Source organism: Protomyctophum parallelum, assembly GCF_964188405.1.
Source record: "Protomyctophum parallelum genome assembly, chromosome: 4".
In the NCBI taxonomy this organism is placed as follows: domain Eukaryota; kingdom Metazoa; phylum Chordata; class Actinopteri; order Myctophiformes; family Myctophidae; genus Protomyctophum; species Protomyctophum parallelum.
This window is the reverse complement of record NC_139700.1, coordinates 15664967-15689527: the sequence shown is the minus strand read 5'-3', so window position 1 is coordinate 15689527 and position 24561 is coordinate 15664967. Positions and strand designations below refer to the sequence as shown.

General features: G+C 39.0%; 2 protein-coding genes and 1 long non-coding RNA gene across 3 annotated transcripts; 2 read left to right on the top strand and 1 right to left on the bottom strand.

The window, feature by feature from the left end:
- Window positions 1–74: 74 nt before the first annotated feature.
- On the bottom strand, window positions 75–1105 carry LOC310858136. The gene is made up of 2 exons (XR_014569197.1): window positions 701–1105; window positions 75–259 (listed from the first exon to the last, which is right to left on the bottom strand). It is a non-coding gene; the product is annotated as an uncharacterized lncRNA (long non-coding RNA).
- A 542-nt stretch (window positions 1106–1647) lies between these two features.
- On the top strand, window positions 1648–9423 carry LOC310857078 (protein tyrosine phosphatase domain-containing protein 1; the record flags this gene model as incomplete). The annotated part of the gene is made up of 12 exons (XM_083762691.1): window positions 1648–1829; window positions 2124–2204; window positions 2345–2463; window positions 2599–2736; window positions 3381–3652; window positions 5667–5957; window positions 6453–6698; window positions 6812–6928; window positions 7010–7111; window positions 7245–7301; window positions 8475–8585; window positions 9343–9423. 12 exons carry the CDS (start codon window positions 1648–1650, stop codon window positions 9421–9423), a joined length of 1797 nt encoding a protein of 598 aa, XP_083618817.1.
- A 1668-nt stretch (window positions 9424–11091) lies between these two features.
- On the top strand, window positions 11092–15308 carry cimap1b (ciliary microtubule associated protein 1B; the record flags this gene model as incomplete). The annotated part of the gene is made up of 5 exons (XM_083762690.1): window positions 11092–11203; window positions 11337–11540; window positions 13629–13750; window positions 14848–14988; window positions 15207–15308. The coding sequence occupies 5 exons, from the start codon at window positions 11092–11094 to the stop codon at window positions 15306–15308; spliced, it is 681 nt and encodes a 226-aa protein (XP_083618816.1).
- Window positions 15309–24561: the final 9253 nt, after the last annotated feature.

Below are 24561 nucleotides of genomic sequence, written 5' to 3'. Positions count from 1 at the left end.
CATCCGAGACCATGGACTATAAATAATGAAAAAGACGAAAATCACACCAAGACCATCGGCTATAGTCACGCTCACGTCACGCTTTTTTTGGGTATGTGTCAAAACCTGTGTAACTAAAAAACATGTGTAATGTCTGTTTATTTAGAAAAAAATATCCTACTTTTAATGCTGTTGGAACACTTCACCCATTGTCAACCTTATCTTCTTATGACTAATGCTCACTCGCTCTGTGTGTATGTTCTTTTACTTGTGTATATAGCTCTCCCACCTTCCATATATAGGTCTCGCACCTTCCTACCTACATGACTGCCTGCCTAAATATGTCCCAAACCGGCCCCTAAGGTCTTCCACTGCTGGCCTGCTCGCTTTGCCTAAAAAAATGGCAACTAAAAATACGGGGAAGCAGCTTTTTGCTTCTACGGGCCGTCGGCATGGAACAAGCTCCCACTGTACCTTCGTCAGGCAGCCTCTGTAGACATTTTTAAAGCACAGCTCAAGACCCACTTCTACAACATTGCATTTAATTGATCTTTTATTTTTTGTTATTCACTGTATTGCATTACTGCTTGTCGTTGCCTTGCTTTTCTTTTTTATTATTGTTCTGTAAAGCACTTTGAGCTGCATTTCATGTCATGAAAGGTGCTTTCAAATAAAGTTGTATTATTATTATTATTATGTTTGTACAGTTACACACACACACACACACACACACACACACACACACATACACGCGTACGCACACAGGTGCTGGTTTAGCCCTAGATGTGTAGTGTTGCAATTCTTTTTTTGTGATTATTATTATTATTATTATTATATTGAAATCGGAGTAAAAAAGACTTGTAGGTACATACAGGGTATGTGGATGTGGTGGGGCATTTATATGGGGCTTATAATGATTTGTCCGTTCCAATTAAATTACGACAGCTAATCAGGCTTAGTGAGGCTGTTTATGTGTGTGTGTGCGCGTGCATGCAAAGCATCCTGCTCAGTCAGCATTGTGGACATACTGTATTGTGCCTACGTGTTTATTCTGCCGTTGCTTCAAAGTGTTCTCTTTCCTTTTTTGGATAATTTTGGATTAATGTAGATATATTAAAAAAAGATTATGGCTTGACCGTGTCACATTATTACAAAGGTGAGTGAGAAATTAAGACATTGTATATAATCTACAGTCTACCTACCTACCTATACCTACTTACCTACCTACCTACTGTACATATCTATACACATTTATATTTTGATGTATTTTTGCATCTGAAGCCTTACTGCTCTTTATTGCAGTACGGCGAGGAATAAATTATAAACTATCATTTCTCTTTGGAGATCACATTGATGGCAGAGAACTGACACTTTACTGCTCTACCTTATGACTAACAGTTGTCAATTTGATGATTTCAGCGGTACCATTTTAAAGGTTCTTCAATCATACGTAGTAAGGTAGTATGTGATGGAATGAATGTGCCATGTGATGTGGCCCATTCGGAACAACATTTCCCAGCATTTCTTTCGGATGCTTCAACAGGCTCACAGCTTCAACCACAAATAGGACCTACTGACTGTTATCAACATTCGGTCTGTTCACGTCCACATCCACACTTACAGTGCAGTATCAGACTGATCTGGGGACAGCGTTGACCGTCCGATACAATGACCCTGCCGTTGTTACCGGTGCCTCGGCCCTACTACACCCTGGCCAGGGAGAATCTGGTCAAAGCCATCCCACACAGGATCCTCTGTGCACTGGGTTGTAGAGGACCGCGCTGTCGCTATGAAAGCCCTGCCTGCTGGAGATCCAACCAGCAGGCAATCCTAGGCCTCTTCTCCTCCTGGTGAGACTGCTTGGCAGGAGTTTGTTCAATGACACAGCATATAGACTACTGTCCAGTGTCCAATGCATATATATATTATATATATATATTAGAGACTATATAATGTTGTCTTTAACTTTCTTCTTGCCACTATTTGTATATAGCCTACCTACCGCTTATCTCCAAAACAGACCTTGTACTGTACATTTCCGTTGTTATTTAGAATATTTACTTGTCATTTGAATTGTAAGCTTGTAATTTGAATACGTGTCAACAAACGTGAATATTAATCTCCCGAATGTGTTCCCATCCCAGGGTGACGGACGACATTGTCGCCATGACACGGCCCGCCACTCATCTGATTGAGAAATTCAACATCATACAGCAGTTTCACAGGTATCACTTTATAGCTGTTTCTGCTTTGGATGGTTGCGTTATGTCACCACCATGCATGTGAGAATGCATGATGCACGACTGTACACAAATCTTCTCCGTCATAATGTGTGTGTGTGTGTATGCACCCCTATTTTCGGTAGGTTGAAGATCAAAAGCATTATCAACATGCAGCTCCCTGGAGAACACCTTTACTGTGGCCCTGAGCAAGACCCTGAAAGTGGCTTCACCTACTCTCCACAGATCTTCATGGACAATGACAGTAAGATCATATAATGAACTGTGCTGTGTAGTAGGCGACTGTTCTACAAACATGTTACATGACTTTGTACCATTGCATGATAGTTTAGCTTTACCTTGACCTGTGTGTGTGTGTGCGTGTTGTGTTTATTTGCAGTTTACTTTTACAACTTTGGGATGCCAGATTATGGTGTGTCCTCTCTTGTTAACTTGTTTGATGGAGTGAAGGTCCTGGCATTCGCAATCAAGGAGGGAAGAGTGGCTATACACTGCCATGCAGGCCTGGGGAGAACTGGTAGGAGGAATATCATTCATCATCTGCTGACGTTTCTTTAGCCCAGCACCCAGCCTGTCGATGTGCGTGTTCTACATCCGCTCTAGGAATATCATTCATAACATAAGATGGGTTACAGTACAAGTGAGAAACCAGTACAAGTGAGAAAAACTCTCGCCCCCTTTCTTGTACTGGTTTCAGTAACAGTACAGTAACATATTTGTACTAGATAATATATCATGAACATGGCCGTGCATACTAGATAATATGAACAGTAGCCTACTGTATAGACTATAGATCATATATAATTTGAACATTATGTAATGCATACTACTAGATAATATATATACAGTAATAACGTAATGTATAGAAGAAACAGAATATGAATAGTATGCACGTAGAAACATTATGAACTGTATGACGTTATGTACATTTTATCCTGAAACGTAAACAATCAAAATGTAGACAAAATTCAATTTAAATGTACTGTATACATTGTCCTGAAGGGGAACTTTGTTTTAGATTCTAAATTAAAACAGTATGCTGCACAGTACTGTGCTATGTTAATACAGAGAAGAAACACAATAATATAAACAGCCTCACACACATATAATAACCTATTTCAGCTATAGATCTTATACACGTCCTTCTGGCTTTCTCTGCAGGTGTTCTGATAGCTTGTTACCTAATCTACACCCTGCGCATCAGTGCTTCCGAGGCCGTCCACTATGTTCGTATTAAAAGGCCTCGTTCTATCCAGACCCGGGGTCAGATCAGTCAGGTGTTTGACTTCGCCCGCCTGCTGGTCACACAACTGACCCAGTACCCGGACATCAACTTACGACACGGGGATCCCTTTACCCTGCAGCACTACCTGAACCGCCAGACACTATTGCTGCATGGGCAGGAACTGCGCACCCTCAGACACACACCTAAGGTCATCTATCAGAAGCTTTCAACTGGTTTAATATGTAGTCTAGAGTACTGTATATGCTGCTATGGCTATGAATAGAGGGTATGCACATGCATGAAACGAGTGGCAAAGTGAGTTTAACGCCGTTTAACAGGACTTTCTTTTTTAATAGGACTTTTCTGTATGGATGTATGGGCCTACAAGGCCAGAAAGTAGTGTTTTGCCACTCAGTATAGCGTTTCTGTATAACTTCCGGGTATGATGATGATGTCACGCGCAAAAGAATGTTCACATATAGCTGATCTACAAGCTCACAGTGTGTTGCATTGTGAATTTGTAGTTCTGCTTTTTTCACACTTTTTGAATATTTTTTTAAACGCTTCACAAAATTGCCCAAAAAGGAACGCCATGGTGAAAGTGATTAATATCAATCAACTTTATTTATTCAGACTCAGGTCCAGTTAAAAACAGACAACATAAAGTACTACATACAAACAGGAACACCCCTATCCCTGCAGTTTTACAATGAACAGTCATACCAGTGCTTCCAAAAGCAGACCGATACCTATATACTCAGGCTGGGGTTCTGAGACTCATTGAGCCAACACATACATTTGTACATCAAGTTTCTCAGTAATGCATGAAAAGTATACACACCCACATTACAGAATAACAACTCACTTGCACTGCTCCACCTTGGTTTTTTCAACAGTATAGCATGCAATCATAAGCAACCTGCAGTTTATACATGCTTGCTTTCCTGAACTTTGTCCCACAAGGGGGCAGTATACAGGGGAGTGCAGTATGCTCTGAAAAGGTTTACCATCCCCTCAAGTGAACATGAGTGAAATTTCCTTCCCAGCATGTTCGCTTGAGCATATAGTATTCAACGCTGTCTTTAGGTCGTATATATCATCAGACAATTGGTCAGTCATTACATGTCCCAGATACTTAGCTTTACTGCAAGTAGATAACACTTGTTCTGACAAGTAAAAAGAAGGAAATGAGAGGTCTTTATCCCCTCTGGTCCTGCAGATCATAACTACACTCTTTTTTGCATTATATTTTATATCAAATGCGACACCATATTCAGAGCATACCTGTAGCAGCTGTTGAAAGCCAGCACTACTGGGAGAAAGTATTGCCAAGTCGTCTGCGTATATCATGATCAATAATCATGTTGATCTTTATAGCCCTGCTAAAGATTTCAGCTGGTCCATCTACCACCTCGAAAAACTATTTTGGTGACCCAATGGCCTTTGCTCTAGTGTCAAACCGTCCGAAATGTCCAATTGCACACAAGATATCTCAAGTAAAAATCTACAGCTTCTTCTCCTTCACAAACATCCTCCCTAACTCTCACAGACCATTATCATCACGACACTACCCCATTCCTTAGTGCACTGCACAGTGACCAGGTCATATTCCATGCATGTGCTAATTTAATAGCACAGTCTATTCAGAGTGAAACACATGAAACATGGCGTCCTTATTCATAGTATTAGTAGGCAAACATTCAGCGATCTTATGCATTCCCGCTCTTAAAGGAGCACTTGACCCATATCCAACCTTATCTTCATTATAAGACGACACACCACGACTGCCCTCTCTCAGGGATGGCCTGTTCCAAGCTAACAGAAACTATACAGCCTTTGACTTTCCAGGAAAGTGAAGGTTGAAATCTAGTTTGAAATGATCAAACCCGCCTACCGACGATGACACGGGTAGGCAGGTTTCTGACCGGACCACAGCCCTCCTCTGAGACACAAAGTTAATAGACAGAAATGGTGCCATCTTATAATGAGCATTAGTGAGGACTGAGGACTGACTATTTTCAAGCTACGAAGATAGCTTGAAAATGGGTAAAGTGGTCCTTTAACGGTAATCATCGCTTTGCCGATCAGCTATTTTCAGTGAAAGCTTTCCCCACAATAACAGAAAACAGAAAAGACACTAGCATAGAGCCCTGGTATGGGGGACTCTACTCAACCATATATGGGTATAAGTGGTTAATTTTATGTTTAATGCACTTTACTAGGTGGTGTACCTTCTATGTGTGCGTCTGTCTTGCCTGTCCCTGGGACTCACCGCCCCACCAGAGTTACATGCCGAGTTGGAGAGGAGATCAACGATACGGATGTTGGGGCAGACCGTGAGGGAGACACTGGTTTCCAAACAGTACATGTCACTGTTAAAGGAGGTCGAGAGGTTGCGCTCGGGGTCTGTGTCCTCCTGGGACAAACCAGTGGGTTCTCTGGAGAGGAAGAGAGATTTGAAGTTCAAGCGCAGCCTCAGTGACTCTGACCTCAGCAGCACCACAGCAAATAAGGCAAGTGTTAGTTGACACACCCAGACACTAATAACCTTTTCTTTTATAGCGTCGATTTTTCTTTTTCTTTTTGCCTAACTCATTTTCAACATTTTGTCATTAATATAGAGCTGTTAAAAAATGTCCCCCCATTCTGTGTTTCCTAGAACTGGAGGTCTGAAAGAAATCATTAACATGGTGAACATCTTGATGTTCACCATCTTGATGACATCATCAAGATGTGATTCACCAAGTGTCAATCATCGTTAAGTGGTGATGGTCTGTTAATTATTCAATTAGTCAATTAAGAGTCATATTGTGACTGGCTGTCACATTCCTCCACCCATGGAGAAAGCCGACCAAGATTGTTTTGTTTTGGATAATTTTTGTCTTTTTCCTAAAACCTTAAAAAAATGACATAGGCCATTAGTTTAAGAAGGCGACGACGATAAGTGAAATCAATGAAAGAGTTTTTTTCACTTTTCTTTCCCGTTCTTTTTACTTTGGCTCCTATAGCATCTGAATCCGGGGGCGTACTGGATACCAGTCATGGGAGATAAAAGAGATTGGTGTGGACTGGACCTAATAAGAGCGGATTTGAGACCCGTCGGTCCCTGTGTCATCTCTTCAGCCATTAAAAAGGATCCTCTCATGTCCAAAAAGCCAGCAGATGGTGGTGTAAACACCAACCGTGTTAAGAGGACAAAGTACAGCACCGCTAAAAAGCAACCAGGGTTCTCCAAAATCAACTCCATAGCTGAGGTAGCTGTAAGGCTAGTTTTGTAAAGAAATACATTAAATGAAGGCCTGCCTGTGTTGTCAACAATGTGCCAAAAAAGGTTTTAATTTTGGATTCTGGTTCCTGTTATCCGTAGCTGTATGGAAACAAGTCAAATCTAGGAGCAACATTAGTGGCACTTTCTATTGCCAGGGCAATGGCAGACAAGGACCCACCAGGAGAAAATATTCTACAAAAGACTGCTTTGCTGCAGGTACAACTATTCGTCTTATAACATATATTCACAGTAAATAATTTTCAAAGCCTGAACTCAAGCACTATATTGTTTCAACAGGAGGAGATGAACACCAGTGAATGTGGATGGGCTTTGCTGGTCACAGAGACAGATCCTCAGGTTCTAAGCCATCTGCTGTGGACCTGGCTAGAGAAACTTAAGGTGTGAATTAATGAAAAAACTAACTGGAGACACCCTAGCCCTGATACACATAGGACCCTTCAGTCCTGCATCCTGAGGGTCCTCCTGGATCAGGGCTAATATATGGTCCCCTGATGTTGACCTCATTCTCCAGTCTTTCTCCCTGCCCACTCCTCACTGTCTTTATGGCTTTGACTATTTAAAGATTCAGGTAACCTGTGCATCAGTGGTTAAATAGATCTACCATATGCCATGTCGTCGCTGTCTGGAGGGAACCACCTAACTAAAAAATGTAGGTTATAAATCAATGCTATTCAATAAATAGCCTTTAAGTCTGTGTGTTGGTTCAAAAAATATCGTACCAATGAAAAGTGTTAAAAAGCGCTTCGGACAAAACCTCTTAACTTTGAGGCAGTATTTAATTTCCTGAAAATGTAATATTTTGGAGTTGGGGGTGGTTTCTGCCCGACAGCAGAGATATGGCAGAAATATTTAAGGTTACCTTTGTTTTTAGTTTTTTTCCAGCATCTCACTCTTTCCTCTCTTCTTCTACAGGAGCCTATTTTGAGAGGTGAAGATATAGAAATGTTAATTTCTGCAGCTAACAACCCGTACCCTCTCAATGTGCTTAAGAAGGTATAGGAGAACAGTCTTCTTTCCATCTTCCAGAGTACTCAGATTTCTAGTGTAGGTGAAAGCCAGACAAAGTGGCATAATAACCATACACTTTATTGACCGGGGGTCCCCCAGGGGTCTATAGGCTACTAATGTTCCCCTCTAAGCTCAATCTATACATCAAAAATAGCCAACTACAAGCTCACAATCGTTCCAATCAACAAGCATTGTGAGCTTTCACATATGTAGCTTGCGGAGTTAGTTCAGTCAGATATTCTTGAACGGCTTCATTCTATGCTCAAAGGCATAGGGGGTAATACTCTGCAACAGTGTTTGCAAGAACCACATGTCATACGCTGATGTGGCAGTCAGCTGACCAATTGGGCGGGGTATTTAAGCTCACCTCTTCCTGCCTTCCTTCTGCATTTGGTTCCTATTGTTGTTATGCAATGTTTGCTCCCACCGCCACCCCAGCACCACCGGTGGGCTGTCCTATTTCTGTTCCCCATATGGGGGTTGTTATGTATATCTCCATGCTCTTAATGTTTAATGATGGTGTTTAATTGTGCAGAGCCGAACGCCAAGATAAAATATTATATGCACACTTGTATTCTCAATCTCATTCTATAATAAATATTGGTTAAATCTATCCGTGCGTTATTTGACTGAACTGATATTATGTTGCCAAATGTTCGCCTATTATCGCAGATAATTTAATATTATGGCTGATTTCCGACATTGACTGCAGTACTCTATTTGTGTTTTCCAGGCTCCGCGACACACCATCTCATGTCTGTTGAGCTGTGTGGGTATGGTAACCAGTCTGTGCCCACATAAAGAGGATGCAGTGCTGCAACGTATGATGCGGTCACTTACCAGGGTAAGTGTTTGTATGTGCGTGCGTGCGTGCGCGTGTGTGTGTGTGTGTGTGTGTGTGTGTGTGTGTGTGTGTGTGTGTGTGTGTGTGTGTGTGTGTGTGTGTGTGTGTGTGTGTGTGTGTGTGTGTGTGTGTGTGTGTGTGTGTGTGTGCGTGCGTGCTTTGGTCGGTGGTTCTCAAAGTGGAGTGGGGACCCCCAGCCAGGGGTCCTTGAGGGGGTTCCCGGGGCGTCCCCAGCAAAATGTTTTCATACAGCATCCAGATGAGTTTAACCAAAAATTCTGATCGACAAGCTCACAACTTAATTTGTTTTAAAGAAATTGTAATATTTTTGAAACATTTTAACAACACAAATCTGACACAAAATATTTTCAAATGGGGTCCGCAGCCAAAACATATTCATTTGGGGGTCCTTGACATGGCAAATTTTGAGAACCGTTACTTAGGTCACAATTGGGGGAATTTTGTCACTGACTGTACACACCGTAGGTCGCAGTTTACTATGAAAACCTGCATCTCACGGGTTCGACTCCCGAGCCAGACGGCCTTTGCCACGTGTCGGGGTCACTCCCCATCTCTCTCCCCCTTTCCGGTCTGTCTACTGTTCCCTATCAATAAAAGGCATAAACAAGCCCCAAAAACTAAAAAAGAAAAAACAAACTGCCAAATTAAGAAGAGTCTGTTAATTCTCAGGGCGTCTTACTGGTATGTATAAACTAAACTAATGTATAACTAGCCTGTTTCTCTGTTAACCCAATAGCACCACCAAGAGGAAATAGAAAGCCTCACAACTTTGATGAAGATCTTCAAGAGCTGCTTCAGATACACACTCCACAACTAGACTTCTCTCACCAGAGCCTGCAGCTACATGTACGCTGTCACTGTCACTGACAAGACCACAGATCAAATGATCATGTTTTCTTTTTCTGTTTCGTAGGTATGTCAGGGGTTCAGTGGTTCGTAGGTATGTCAGGGGTTCCCACATTCTTTCCACTCCAGATCCAAAAGAGAAATTTGGTGAATCCCAGAAAGCCAAACATTTACATTATTAATTGTTAATCCCTATTTAATAGTGAAAATAGCTAACTAGCTACTAGCTAAACGCATCACATTGTGACACGTTGTGACCTTGTAAATATGCTATTTTCATTTATTTTATGAATTTATCTTTATTATTTTTTAGAAAATTAATAAGTTTATAAATATATATATATGTTTGATTACATTTTATAAAATGTATAGGAAATGTAACCCATAGAAATGGTTGTCCACAAAATGGTTCCTTACCATATAGGTCCTGTCTCATTGTTTACTATAGGAAACACTGGTTCTGACAGTGGGGGAAAAAGGAAATGTGGTTTGACAATTGGGTGTACACAGTAGGCTTATATACAGTATTATAAAAGTTGCAACAAAACAAAACAAAACAGCTGACTGGTGACTAGGCTACATCAAATGTGGGGTTGATAAATTTGAAAAAAATATAATATCATCTTGATCATTAACAATAAATAGGCGCCTTTTGCTTTTCAGTTGATTCTTTTCTACACTTTGGTTCTGTAGCATTAGTCTACTAATACCACATTGTGGCTCAAACATTGTGACTGACTAATTCAGTGCAGTAGCCTACTCTCAAGATAGGGATAGGCCCAGAGGTCGGTAGCTATTAGCCTTAATAGCCTACACCTCACTGTGCTTTTGTTTATGTTTTCTGTGCTTTGTGTATTATTCGAGTGAATTGACTATATGGACATTTCAATAAAAATCAATTTTTTTAAAGTTCATACTATAATATGCCTTCTTCAGTATTGTTTTTAAGACTTGGCTGAGCTTGTCAGGTAGCCTACCATCACTATGGAAACGTTGTCATAGTGAATTTGACAAGTCTAACAATCTAAGTTCATTCACACACTGAACAGCATGCACCTATAGGGGGACAAAGCCATAACACAGGTAAGTCACTAAACTATCCAATCAAGACAAGCATTATGGAATGTGTTTGATTATATAATATTATAACAACTTCAGTTCAGATTATATGACCCACAGGCAATCACAGATTTCTCATTTTGGCACTTGGTGGATATTTTGGTGTGAGCGAGTGAGTGTTTGCTACTTTCAGCTTATGCCTGCACACAAATGTGCAGGCATAAGGCCTTTTTTAATCTAAAGGCTGAAAGGGGGCATAACTATAGCACAGCGTCATGCCTGCACAAATGGTAACCAATCTGGGAACATCTAGGTCATTTGGTCAAAATAAAGAAAATGTATCTGTCTGACTCTTGAGAGATTATAGCCTACTAGCCTACAACATGCATGTGGCAAATCAATTTGAACTAAGCCTACTAATTTGTTTTAGCCTATATATTTTATAAATCTTCTTGCTTAATGAAATCCTGGAAAATGGTATAATAAAATATATATATAATGTACAATGCATGTGCTCTCTCTCTCTCTCTCTCTCTCTCTCTCTCTCTCTCTCTCTCTCTCGCTCTCTTTCTAGTTAATCATGTCAGTCACTAATATTTGGGTTGGTTCCTGGAGGCCCCATAAACCCAGAGGTCCCATAGCAGCTCACTACAGCAGCCCAGGGCCAAAATATGCTCTACCTGGGTCTACAGGTAACCACAAATGTACCAATGTACACAATGCAATAAATGTTCTTCTTTAAAAAAAAACTGAAAAGGCCCTGCGGTATTCTGCTCTGCTAATGTAATATAGGCCTACCTGCAGTACTCTGTCCTCTCCCTATAGGTGTTAACTTTCACGACCCCACAAAACGGAAATTGCCAGCATTCAGTTTTGGGACACGCCATTGCCAACTCAGATCTGACAGCTCCCCTGGACCGAGATATCTGGTCCCTTCCAACGTCACCAGAGTCGGCCGAGTTGGTACTCCTGCATACTCACTCTATGGACGCACCCGGGACCCGCAGCTGTTCCAGACCCCTGGGCCAGGTTAAAAGAAAGAAAATGTGCTCATAAGTTGGTTTAGAAAAGGCTGTAGGCCTATTGGCAGATTTAAAAAAAAATAATGAAATGTAGAAAACTTCAAAGGTAGGCTACTGGTGGTTTCTAGACGTTCTTGCAGTAGGCCTATATTCCTGGAGTGTGTGTGTGCGTGCGTGCGTGCGTGCGTGCGTGCGTGCGTGCGTGCGTGCATGCGTGTGTGTCTGTCCTTCACACATCTTGAGAGCCATTGATCTGATCGACTCAACACTTGGCTGGCTTGTGTATTGCTGAGTATAAGGAAGTGTAGTGTTGAGTTGAGTGTGAACTGTGATTTGATTTATGTATTAGATCCCCATTAGCTTTACTGTGAATCAAAGCAGCTACTCTTCCTGGGGTCTCAAACACATCATCATAAAAAAAAAAAACATTCTTTCATATTATTACATTCATATACTATACACTACATTCATACAACTACAATACAATACAATACAATACAAATCACCAACTCATGATCCATCTACTACATTTGATAGCTAGCTCTACAGACTAGTACAATCCAATCTTCAACATTGACATCAAAACAAATATTATATTATAATGGGTAGCTCATATGTATCTCCTTCACATCTGAACAAAAACAACTTCAACTTCTTCTTAAAACTCATATAGTTAACCTCATAGTCTAAAACTGTAGGTAATTAGTTCCCCTGTGAACTCACTGTGAACCGGTCCACTTTGAATGAGCACACATTCTGAAAAGTCAGACGGGGAATGCACTAGTCCTATATAACCAGCAAGACGCCCTGAGCGCATCCGCCTGGGTGATGGCGGACTGCTGGGCGAGCGCTGGCACTTTCGCATGGGGGTCAGATCAACATATAGAATGAATTATGTACTAGCCATATATGGAGCGTGTCTTGAGTGTACAGGGTTTAATGAGGTCAGATCAACAAGAGATGCTGGCCGGCTCCACATAATATGCAGATCTAGGTGATGATCCAGTATTCTCCATATATGGTTATCCAGGGTTAGATGAGGTCAGTGTCGTGATCTTCATATATGGACATGGCCATGGTGGCGTGACGTGTCACGAGGCGTGATATCATGAGGCGTGGCCATATATCGAGGCGTTAAGGGTCTCCATGATGTCACGTGATGTCACAAGGCATGATGGATTGGCAACCATATGGTGGTGTGACAGACGCAAGATGCAGGATTTCATAGTAAATGCGACCTTCAGTCGCAAATACACATTTTATCTATACTAGAATTGTACCATTTCAGCAGTGTGTAACATTTCAATAGGCTGATGAAGAAAACACTTTTCTTGGAGTGAATGAAACTAAGTAAATGAAAGGTTGTGTTATATTGGACAAAGATAATGTTTTTCTTGGAGTTTTCACAACATTTACATATATACACAACAATTTATAATTAAACTAGGAATGGTAGGATGGTTAATTTATAAATACTTTTTATTTATTTTATTTTTTTCAATTTACACACATTGGTCCTGATTCTTCAAAAACGAAATGCGCCAGAGTGTAACGGTGACGGAAACAGATATCGTATTTATCCGTCCGATCAAGCTACGTTGAGATGACGTGTTATTCAGAGAGTGGTGTGTACCACAGGTGCGCTGGCGTATCGCAGGTGTATGTCATACTGAAAGCAGCGGGTGCAAAGTGATCGGAAAAGCAACCGACAACCTCATCTGCATTGATCCACGCCCCATATCGTACCATAAAAGGCTTCAAGCATGGACACAGTTGTGCAACAAAATGTAAATTCGGCTTTACACTGAACCACTGAAGGAAACTACATTTATTTGTACAAAACGGTTACTTTGCAGGATTCAGATTCAAAATTAAGTGAGGTGACGTGGAAGTTTGAGATGTTTCATCTGGTTTCCAGGCTAGAACCCCTTTTCACAGAAAAACAATTACAATTGCTACCGCTGCTGGTGTGAATTGGACGTTACATTATTCTAGTTTTCGATGGGATTATTATTACACACAATTACACAAAATACTGTGGCGTGGTGTGGGACAGTAATGCTTGTCATTTGTCCCTGCACTGTATTTCTCCAAGGCCCTGCTGCCTACCTTCTGCCTGCCGTGCTCGGGCCCAGAACTGTGACCAAGACCACTGCTCCCAACTATACTCTATGTGGGCGCAACAAGATTGGCAGCTTCCATGAGGACCTGCAAAAGGTCAACAAAACATGGAAAAGAGTATCTTTTGCATATATATAGTCTACTTTGGTCAGGAGTCAGGACCAATATCTTAAACTGGATTTGACTACTATTGAGTGTGATATGAGTGACTTTGCATGATTTAACCTTTGCAATACTGTCCAGAACTGAGAGCTGAGAGCTGCCTGTCTTTGTAACAGGGATGTGGCATCCCTGTGAATTGTGATATCATACTGATGTACATATCTTTGTTCCGAGTTTCCGACGTACTAACAGTCCCACACTACTTTGGTCCGACGTCCGACTCCTTCCCCAAACCCTAACCCAGGGGTCGGCAACCGGCAAGCTGCTCTAGAGCACTCCCCTGGTGGCTCTCTGTAGCATTACAAAAAAATCGATGAAAATGTATAATGTTTATTTTTTCCGCATGCAGTTAGGATTAGGTTAGGGCCTAACCTAATCCTAACTGTATGCGGAAGCAATGTGTGTGTCTTCTTAACCGGCCACGCATGTGTCTTTACCAGCCACACATGTCAGAGCCACGGGTGAGTCTTAGGGCCGATTCATACTCCTATTTTAGAGCTGAATAAAAGTCGGTTTGGCGCTGTAAAGCCTACAATTTGACGTCATTTGAGGTTCGGGGGGGCGGGTACCGTCCTAAAGTCGGCTCTTCGGTGCTACTGAAAATTTCTGACGAGCCGAAATCATTTCGGCACTACAGCGCCGAAACAGCGTTAAAATAGGAGTATGAATCGCATGTGTCTTGTCTTGACTGGAGCCACGGGTGAGTGTTAACCGGCTAGGCGGCCACGTGGACTGTGTACTAACGTCTGCCCCCCACACTGATGACTGATGACTTGATACTGACACGACTCATCGGTTTTATGAGATTATTACCATTTAAGAATAACCTTAATGATAAACACTGTAACTGACAACAATTTTTGGTTCATTATGTTTAATGTCTGGTTTTCATTTAGATTCTTAAATTATATAATAATAATACATTATAATAATAAATAATTATATTAATTATAATAAATGTGTTGATAATTTGGTTGATGATTTATTCTACTTAGTACTTACCTTTGTGCACTTCATGTTGTCCTCTCCAGACCCCTGGTCCTGGGACGTACCAAGTGGTGGACCCCTGCATCTACAAATACAAGCCTCCCCACTACAGCATGACAGGACGCAACATTATGCCTGGCGACGGCACAAGGACACCTGGCCCTGGCTCACACCACCCTGAGCAAGTGAGACATTTCATACAGAATCATAACCATCATTCACTTTTTAAAATAAAATAATTAAGATGAATGTTCTCTGCAATACACATGAGTGAAAGGACACATTCGTTGTGTGTGTGTCTTTGGTTCAATGCAGAAAAACAATGCAGTGATATTTTATTTCTCCATTTCACAGTATTTTCAGTGTTTTTCTTCATTCACTAACTGAAACTTTTTGTATTTAGGTGACTTTCACAAAATTCAAAGCACCGAGCTTCACCTTTGGAGTGCGCCATTCACAGTATGTTGCACCTTTAATTGAGGATGTGGTGGAACGAGCACTTTGAAGCCTGATTCATACTCACCCTCATTTTTAACATATTAATTAAATTCATACTCTGTTCTTTCCTTGGGTCTTGACTTGGGTTCCTTTGCTGTTCCTATGCACCAGAAAGCACCTTGTTGGATGTAGCCCATCTCAGACGGCATACTATAGCATCCCGTTTTTCATCATTTTTGAGGATTTGAAAAAATTACGAAAATCACTCGTGATTTTCGTCTTTTTTTTCAAATCCTCGTTTTTCATAATTTTCGACCATGGGCTGTAGCCCTAGCCTGGTTAATAAACCAGACCGAATCAGCCGTTGGCAAAAAAAAATTGCCTACCGGCGGATTTCGGTCTGGAGAGGCTCAATTGTACGCCCATTTTCTACACACGAGAACGTGTGCGCCCAATAGGGACACGGTATGCAATATGGGCGGGCTTTGGTACAGTGACGTTCAATGCTTGAGACCTTTGACTGACAGTAGCTCTGACCAATTGCAAACAAAGAGAAAATGTTTCCCTGGAAATGAAATCCAAGCTGAGCCTCCCCAGACTAATATCCCGCGGATCCGTGCGATATTAGTCTGGTTTATTAACCAGGCTACTGTAGCCCATCTCAGACGGCATACTATAGCACGCCGTTTTTCATCATTTTTGAGGATTTGAAAAAAAGACGAAAATCACTCGAGACAATGGTCTCGGAGTGATTTTCGTCTTTTTCTCAAACCCTCGTTTTTCATCATTTTTGACCATGGGCTATAGCCCATCTCAGACGGCATACTATAGCATGCCATTTTTCATCATTTTTGAGGATTTGAAAAAAGACGAAAATTTTCAGAATTAGTTGAAATAGACTTATTGCACTTATTTTTACTCCTAACAATGGCCAATGTCTTTGGAATAACTAAATGACCGTGACCATGACCTTTCAAGGTTAAAATCACCCAAAATGATTAAAATAGTATCAGAAATGAATTCCACATCCCTCAATTAGTCAGAATGTGCAAATACACCCAGAAACAAAAAAGTTGTATTTTCATCATAGCCCATGGTGGCCATATTTGATGTGGCCATTGCGCCATTTGTGGAGAATGCATTGGGCGTTTAAGTTAAATAACTCATAAACTACAAAACATAAAAATAAAAAAAAGTTCCAGCATGTGTCTCCACAGTAAGCTGAATAATAAAAAGTGTGAATGGAGTTTCTAGGTGAAAGTGACTTTTGACGTGCCTATAAAGCTGCCATTGAGCCCCATGTTAAATGTCTCAAATTTGAAAGCACTATATTTCTAAAACTATGGAAGATTTCAAAGATTCCTTTTCAGGCAAACATGTCCACCGTAAGATGAACCTAAGTAGGCTAGAATGGGGTTGCTAGGTGTAAGTATGTAGGACTAGTAGCATGCCAAAGTTTGTGCTATTGCCATAGAGAATGCATTGGGCGTTTAAGTTAAATAACTCATAAACTACAAAACATAAAAATAAAAAAAAGTTCCAGCATGTGTCTCCACAGTAAGCTGAATAATAAAAAGTGTGAATGGAGTTTCTAGGTGAAAGTGACTTTTGACGTGCCTATAAAGCTGCCATTGAGCCCCATGTTAAATGTCTCAAATTTGAAAGCACTATATTTCTAAAACTATGGAAGATTTCAAAGATTCCTTTTCAGGCAAACATGTCCACCGTAAGATGAACCTAAGTAGGCTAGAATGGGGTTGCTAGGTGTAAGTATGTAGGACTAGTAGCATGCCAAAGTTTGTGCTATTGCCATAGAGAATGCATTGGGCGTTTAAGTTAAATAACTCATAAACTACAAAACATAAAAATAAAAAAAAGTTCCAGCATGTGTCTCCACAGTAAGCTGAATAATAAAAAGTGTGAATGGAGTTTCTAGGTGAAAGTGACTTTTGACGTGCCTATAAAGCTGCCATTGAGCCCCATGTTAAATGTCTCAAATTTGAAAGCACTATATTTCTAAAACTATGGAAGATTTCAAATATTCCTTTTCAGGCAAACATGTCCACCGTAAGATGAACCTAAGTAGGCTAGAATGGGGTTGCTAGGTGTAAGTATGTAGGACTAGTAGCATGCCAAAGTTTGTGCTATTGCCATAGAGAATGCATTGGGCGTTTAAGTTAAATAACTCATAAACTACAAAACATAAAAATAAAAAAAAGTTCCAGCATGTGTCTCCACAGTAAGCTGAATAATAAAAAGTGTGAATGGAGTTTCTAGGTGAAAGTGACTTTTGACGTGCCTATAAAGCTGCCATTGAGCCCCATGTTAAATGTCTCAAATTTGAAAGCACTATATTTCTAAAACTATGGAAGATTTCAAAGATTACTTTTCAGGCAAACATGTCCACCGTAAGATGAACCTAAGTAGGCTAGAATGGGGTTGCTAGGTGTAAGTATGTAGGACTAGTAGCATGCCAAAGTTTGTGCTATTGCCATAGAGAATGCATTGGGCGTTTAAGTTAAATAACTCATAAACTACAAAACATAAAAATAAAAAAAAGTTCCAGCATGTGTCTCCACAGTAAGCTGAATAATAAAAAGTGTAAATGGAGTTTCTAGGTGAAAGTGACTTTTGACGTGCCTATAAAGCTGCCATTGAGCCCCATGTTAAATGTCTCAAATTTGAAAGCACTATATTTCTAAAACTATGGAAGATTTCAAAGATTCCTTTTCAGGCAAACATGTCCACCGTAAGATGAACCTAAGTAGGCTAGAATGGGGTTGCTAGGTGTAAGTATGTAGGACTAGCAGCATGCCAAAGTTTGTGCTATTGCCATAGAGAATGCATTGGGCGTTTAAGTTAAATAACTCATAAACTACAAAACATAAAAATAAAAAAAAGTTCCAGCATGTGTCTCCACAGTAAGCTGAATAATAAAAAGTGTGAATGGGGTTTCTAGGTGAAAGTGACTTTTGACGTGCCTATAAAGCTGCCATTGAGCCCCATGTTAAATGTCTCAAATTTGAAAGCACTATATTTTTAAAACTATGTAAGATTTCAAAGATTCCTTTTCAGGCAAACATGTCCACCGTAAGATGAACCTAAGTAGGCTAGAATGGGGTTGCTAGGTGTAAGTATGTAGGACTAGTAGCATGCCAAAGTTTGTGCTATTGCCATAGAGAATGCATTGTGTTGCGGAGGATGAGAGGAATGCTCTCATCCTCCGCAACACCCATTCTCATACACCGCTATACACCGCAAGGATATGGGCTATAGCCCATATCGTACGGCATACTATAGCACGCCGTTTTTCATAATTTTTGAGGATTTGAAAAAAATGAAAAAAATAAAAAAACATGGGTTATAGCCCATCGTTTTTTGAAATTTTTATATATTTTTTTAACCTCGTTTTTCATCATTTTTGAACATGGGCTATAGCCCATACCGTACGGCATACTATAGCACGCCGTTTTTCATCATTTTTGAGGTTTTGAAAAAAAAAAACAAAAAAAAAAACATGGGTTATAGCCCATCGTTTTTTTGAAATTTTGATATTTTTTTTTAACCTCGTTTTTCATCATTTTTGAACATGGGCTATAGCCCATACCGTACGGCATACTATAGCACGCCGTTTTTCATCATTTTTGAGGTTTTGAAAAAAATAAAAATAATAAAAAAACATGGGTTATAGCCCATTGTTTTTTGAATTTTTTGAATTTTTTTTATCCTCATTTTTCATAATTTTTGACCATGGACTATAGCCCATATCGTACGGCATAGGCCTACTATAGCACGCCGTTTTTCATCATTTTTGAGGTTTTGAAAAAAATGAAAAAAAAAACAAAACATGGGTTATAGCCCATCGTTTTTTGAAATTTTGATATATTTTTTTAACCTCGTTTTTCATCATTTTTGAACATGGGCTATAGCCCATACCGCACGGCATACTATAGCACGCCGTTTTTCATCATTTTTGAGGTTTTGAAAAAAATGAAAAGAAAATGAAAAAAACATGGGTTATAGCCCATCGTTTTTTGAAAATTTGATATTTTTTTTAACCTCGTTTTTCATCATTTTTGAACATGGGCTATAGCCCATACCATACGGCATACTATAGCACGCCGTTTTTCATCATTTTTGAGATTTTGAAAAAAAAAAAAAAAAAAAAAACATGGGTTATAGCCCATCGTTTTTTGAAATTTTGATATATTTTTTTAACCTCGTTTTTCATCATTTTTGAACATGGGCTATAGCCCATACCGCACGGCATACTATAGCACGCCGTTTTTCATCATTTTTGAGGTTTTGAAAAAAATGAAAAAAATGAAAAAGACATGGGTTATAGCCCATCGTTTTTTGAAATTTTGATATTTTTTTTTAACCTCGTTTTTCATCATTTTTGAACATGGGCTATAGCCCATACCGCACGGCATACTATAGCACGCCGTTTTTCATCATTTTTTGAGGTTTTGAAAAAAAAGAAAAAAAAAGAAAACAACATGGGTTATAGCCCATCGTTTTTTGAAATTTTGATATTTTTTTTAACCTCGTTTTTCATCATTTTTGAACATGGGCTATAGCCCATACCGTACGGCATACTATAGCACGCCGTTTTTCATCATTTTTGAGGTTTTGAAAAAAATGAAAAAAAAAAAAACATGGGTTATAGCCCATCGTTTTTTGAAAATTTGATATTTTTTTTAACCTCGTTTTTCATCATTTTTGAACATGGGCTATAGCCCATACCGCACGGCATACTATAGCACGCCGTTTTTCATCATTTTTGAGGTTTTGAAAAAAATGAAAAGAAAATGAAAAAAACATGGGTTATAGCCCATCGTTTTTTGAAAATTTGATATTTTTTTTAACCTCGTTTTTCATCATTTTTGAACATGGGCTATAGCCCATACCATACGGCATACTATAGCACGCCGTTTTTCATCATTTTTGAGATTTTGAAAAAAATGAAAAAAAAAAAAACATGGGTTATAGCCCATCGTTTTTTGAAATTTTGATTTATTTTTTTAACCTCGTTTTTCATCATTTTTGAACATGGGCTATAGCCCATACCGCACGGCATACTATAGCACGCCGTTTTTCATCATTTTTGAGGTTTTGAAAAAAATGAAAAAAATGAAAAAGACATGGGTTATAGCCCATCGTTTTTTGAAATTTTGATATTTTTTTTAACCTCGTTTTTCATCATTTTTGAACATGGGCTATAGCCCATACCGCACGGCATACTATAGCACGCCGTTTTTCATCATTTTTGAGGTTTTGAAAAAAAAGAAAAAAAAAGAAAAAAACATGGGTTATAGCCCATCGTTTTTTGAAATTTTGATATTTTTTTTAACCTCGTTTTTCATCATTTTTGAACATGGGCTATAGCCCATACCGCACGGCATACTATAGCACGCCGTTTTTCATCATTTTTGAGGTTTTGAAAAAAAAGAAAAAAAAAGAAAAAAACATGGGTTATAGCCCATCGTTTTTTGAAATTTTGATATTTTTTTTAACCTCGTTTTTCATCATTTTTGAACATGGGCTATAGCCCATACCGTACGGCATACTATAGCACGCCGTTTTTCATCATTTTTGAGGTTTCGAAAAAAATGAAAAAAAAAAAAAACATGGGTTATAGCCCATCGTTTTTTGAAATTTTGAAATTTCTTTTTTAACCTCGTTTTTCATCATTTTTGAACATGGGCTATAGCCCATATCGTACGGCATACTATAGCACGCAGTTTTTCATCATTTTTGCCATTGAGCCCCATTGTAAATTCTAAAGCACTATATTTCTAAAACTATGAAACATTTCAAAGATTCCTTTTCAGACAAACATGTCCACCGTAAGATGAACCTAAGTAGGCTAGAATGGGGTTGCTATGTGTAAGTATGTAGGACTAGTAGCATGCCAAAGTTTGTGCTATTGCCATAGAGAATGCATTGGGCGTTTAAGTTAAATAACTCATAAACTACAAAACATAAAAATAAAAAAAAGTTCCAGCATGTGTCTCCACAGTAAGCTGAATAATAAAAAGTGTGAATGGAGTTTCTAGGTGAAAGTGACTTTTGACGTGCCTATAAAGCTGCCATTGAGCCCCATGTTAAATGTCTCAAATTTGAAAGCACTATATTTCTAAAACTATGGAAGATTTCAAAGATTCCTTTTCAGGCAAACATGTCCACCGTAAGATGAACCTAAGTAGGCTAGAATGGGGTTGCTAGGTGTAAGTATGTAGGACTAGTAGCATGCCAAAGTTTGTGCTATTGCCATAGAGAATGCATTGGGCGTTTAAGTTAAATAACTCATAAACTACAAAACATAAAAATAAAAAAAAGTTCCAGCATGTGTCTCCACAGTAAGCTGAATAATAAAAAGTGTGAATGGAGTTTCTAGGTGAAAGTGACTTTTGACGTGCCTATAAAGCTGCCATTGAGCCCCATGTTAAATGTCTCAAATTTGAAAGCACTATATTTCTAAAACTATGGAAGATTTCAAAGATTCCTTTTCAGGCAAACATGTCCACCGTAAGATGAACCTAAGTAGGCTAGAATGGGGTTGCTAGGTGTAAGTATGTAGGACTAGTAGCATGCCAAAGTTTGTGCTATTGCCATAGAGAATGCATTGGGCGTTTAAGTTAAATACCTCATAAACTACAAAACATAAAAATAAAAAAAAGTTCCAGCATGTGTCTCCACAGTAAGCTGAATAATAAAAAGTGTGAATGGAGTTTCTAGGTGAAAGTGACTTTTGACGTGCCTATAAAGCTGCCATTGAGCCCCATGTTAAATGTCTCAAATTTGAAAGCACTATATTTCTAAAACTATGGAAGATTTCAAAGATTCCTTTTCAGGCAAACATGTCCACCGTAAGATGAACCTAAGTAGGCTAGAATGGGGTTGCTAGGTGTAAGTATGTAGGACTAGTAGCATGCCAAAGTTTGTGCTATTGCCATAGAGAATGCATTGGGCGTTTAAGTTAAATAACTCATAAACTACAAAACATAAAAATAAAAAAAAGTTCCAGCATGTGTCTCCACAGTAAGCTGAATAATAAAAAGTGTGAATGGAGTTTCTAGGTGAAAGTGACTTTTGACGTGCCTATAAAGCTGCCATTGAGCCCCATGTTAAATGTCTCAAATTTGAAAGCACTATATTTCTAAAACTATGGAAGATTTCAAAGATTCCTTTTCAGGCAAACATGTCCACCGTAAGATGAACCTAAGTAGGCTAGAATGGGGTTGCTAGGTGTAAGTATGTAGGACTAGTAGCATGCCAAAGTTTGTGCTATTGCCATAGAGAATGCATTGGGCGTTTAAGTTAAATAACTCATAAACTACAAAACATAAAAATAAAAAAAAGTTCCAGCATGTGTCTCCACAGTAAGCTGAATAATAAAAAGTGTGAATGGAGTTTCTAGGTGAAAGTGACTTTTGACGTGCCTATAAAGCTGCCATTGAGCCCCATGTTAAATGTCTCAAATTTGAAAGCACTATATTTCTAAAACTATGGAAGATTTCAAAGATTCCTTTTCAGGCAAACATGTCCACCGTAAGATGAACCTAAGTAGGCTAGAATGGGGTTGCTAGGTGTAAGTATGTAGGACTAGTAGCATGCCAAAGTTTGTGCTATTGCCATAGAGAATGCATTGGGCGTTTAAGTTAAATAACTCATAAACTACAAAACATAAAAATAAAAAAAAGTTCCAGCATGTGTCTCCACAGTAAGCTGAATAATAAAAAGTGTGAATGGAGTTTCTAGGTGAAAGTGACTTTTGACGTGCCTATAAAGCTGCCATTGAGCCCCATGTTAAATGTCTCAAATTTGAAAGCACTATATTTCTAAAACTATGGAAGATTTCAAAGATTCCTTTTCAGGCAAACATGTCCACCGTAAGATGAACCTAAGTAGGCTAGAATGGGGTTGCTAGGTGTAAGTATGTAGGACTAGTAGCATGCCAAAGTTTGTGCTATTGCCATAGAGAATGCATTGGGCGTTTAAGTTAAATAACTCATAAACTACAAAACATAAAAAAAAAAAAAAGTTCCAGCATGTGTCTCCACAGTAAGCTGAATAATAAAAAGTGTGAATGGAGTTTCTAGGTGAAAGTGACTTTTGACGTGCCTATAAAGCTGCCATTGAGCCCCATGTTAAATGTCTCAAATTTGAAAGCACTATATTTCTAAAACTATGGAAGATTTCAAAGATTCCTTTTCAGGCAAACATGTCCACCGTAAGATGAACCTAAGTAGGCTAGAATGGGGTTGCTAGGTGTAAGTATGTAGGACTAGTAGCATGCCAAAGTTTGTGCTATTGCCATAGAGAATGCATTGTGTTGCGGAGGATGAGAGGAATGCTCTCATCCTCCGCAACACCCATTCTCATACACCGCTATACACCGCAAGGATATGGGCTATAGCCCATATCGTACGGCATACTATAGCACGCCGTTTTTCATAATTTTTGAGGATTTGAAAAAAATGAAAAAAATAAAAAAACATGGGTTATAGCCCATCGTTTTTTGAAATTTTTATATATATTTGTAACCTCGTTTTTCATCATTTTTGAACATGGGCTATAGCCCATACCGTACGGCATACTATAGCACGCCGTTTTTCATCATTTTTGAGGTTTTGAAAAAAATGAAAAAAAAAAAAAAACATGGGTTATAGCCCATCGTTTTTTTGAAATTTTGATTTTTTTTTTTAACTTCGTTTTTCATCATTTTTGAACATGGGCTATAGCCCATACCGCACGGCATACTATAGCACGCCGTTTTTCATCATTTTTGAGGTTTTGAAAAAAAACAAAAAAAACAAAAAAAACATGGGTTATAGCCCATCGTTTTTTGAAATTTTGATTTTTTTTTTAACCTCGTTTTTCATCATTTTTGAACATGGTCTATAGCCCATACCGTACGGCATACTATAGCACGCCGTTTTTCATCATTTTTGAGGTTTTGAAAAAAATGAAAAAACAAAAAAAACATGGGTTATAGCCCATCGTTTTTTGAAATTTTGATTTTTTTTTTTAACCTCGTTTTTCATCATTTTTGAACATGGGCTATAGCCCATACCGCACGGCATACTATAGCACGCCGTTTTTCATCATTTTTGAGGTTTTGAAAAAAATGAAAAAAAACAAAAAAAACATGGGTTATAGCCCATCGTTTTTTGAAATTTTGATATATATTTTTAACCTCGTTTTTCTTCATTTTTGAACATGGGCTATAGCCCATACCGTACGGCATACTATAGCACGCCGTTTTTCATCATTTTTGAGGTTTTGAAAAACAATGAAAACAAAAACAAAACATG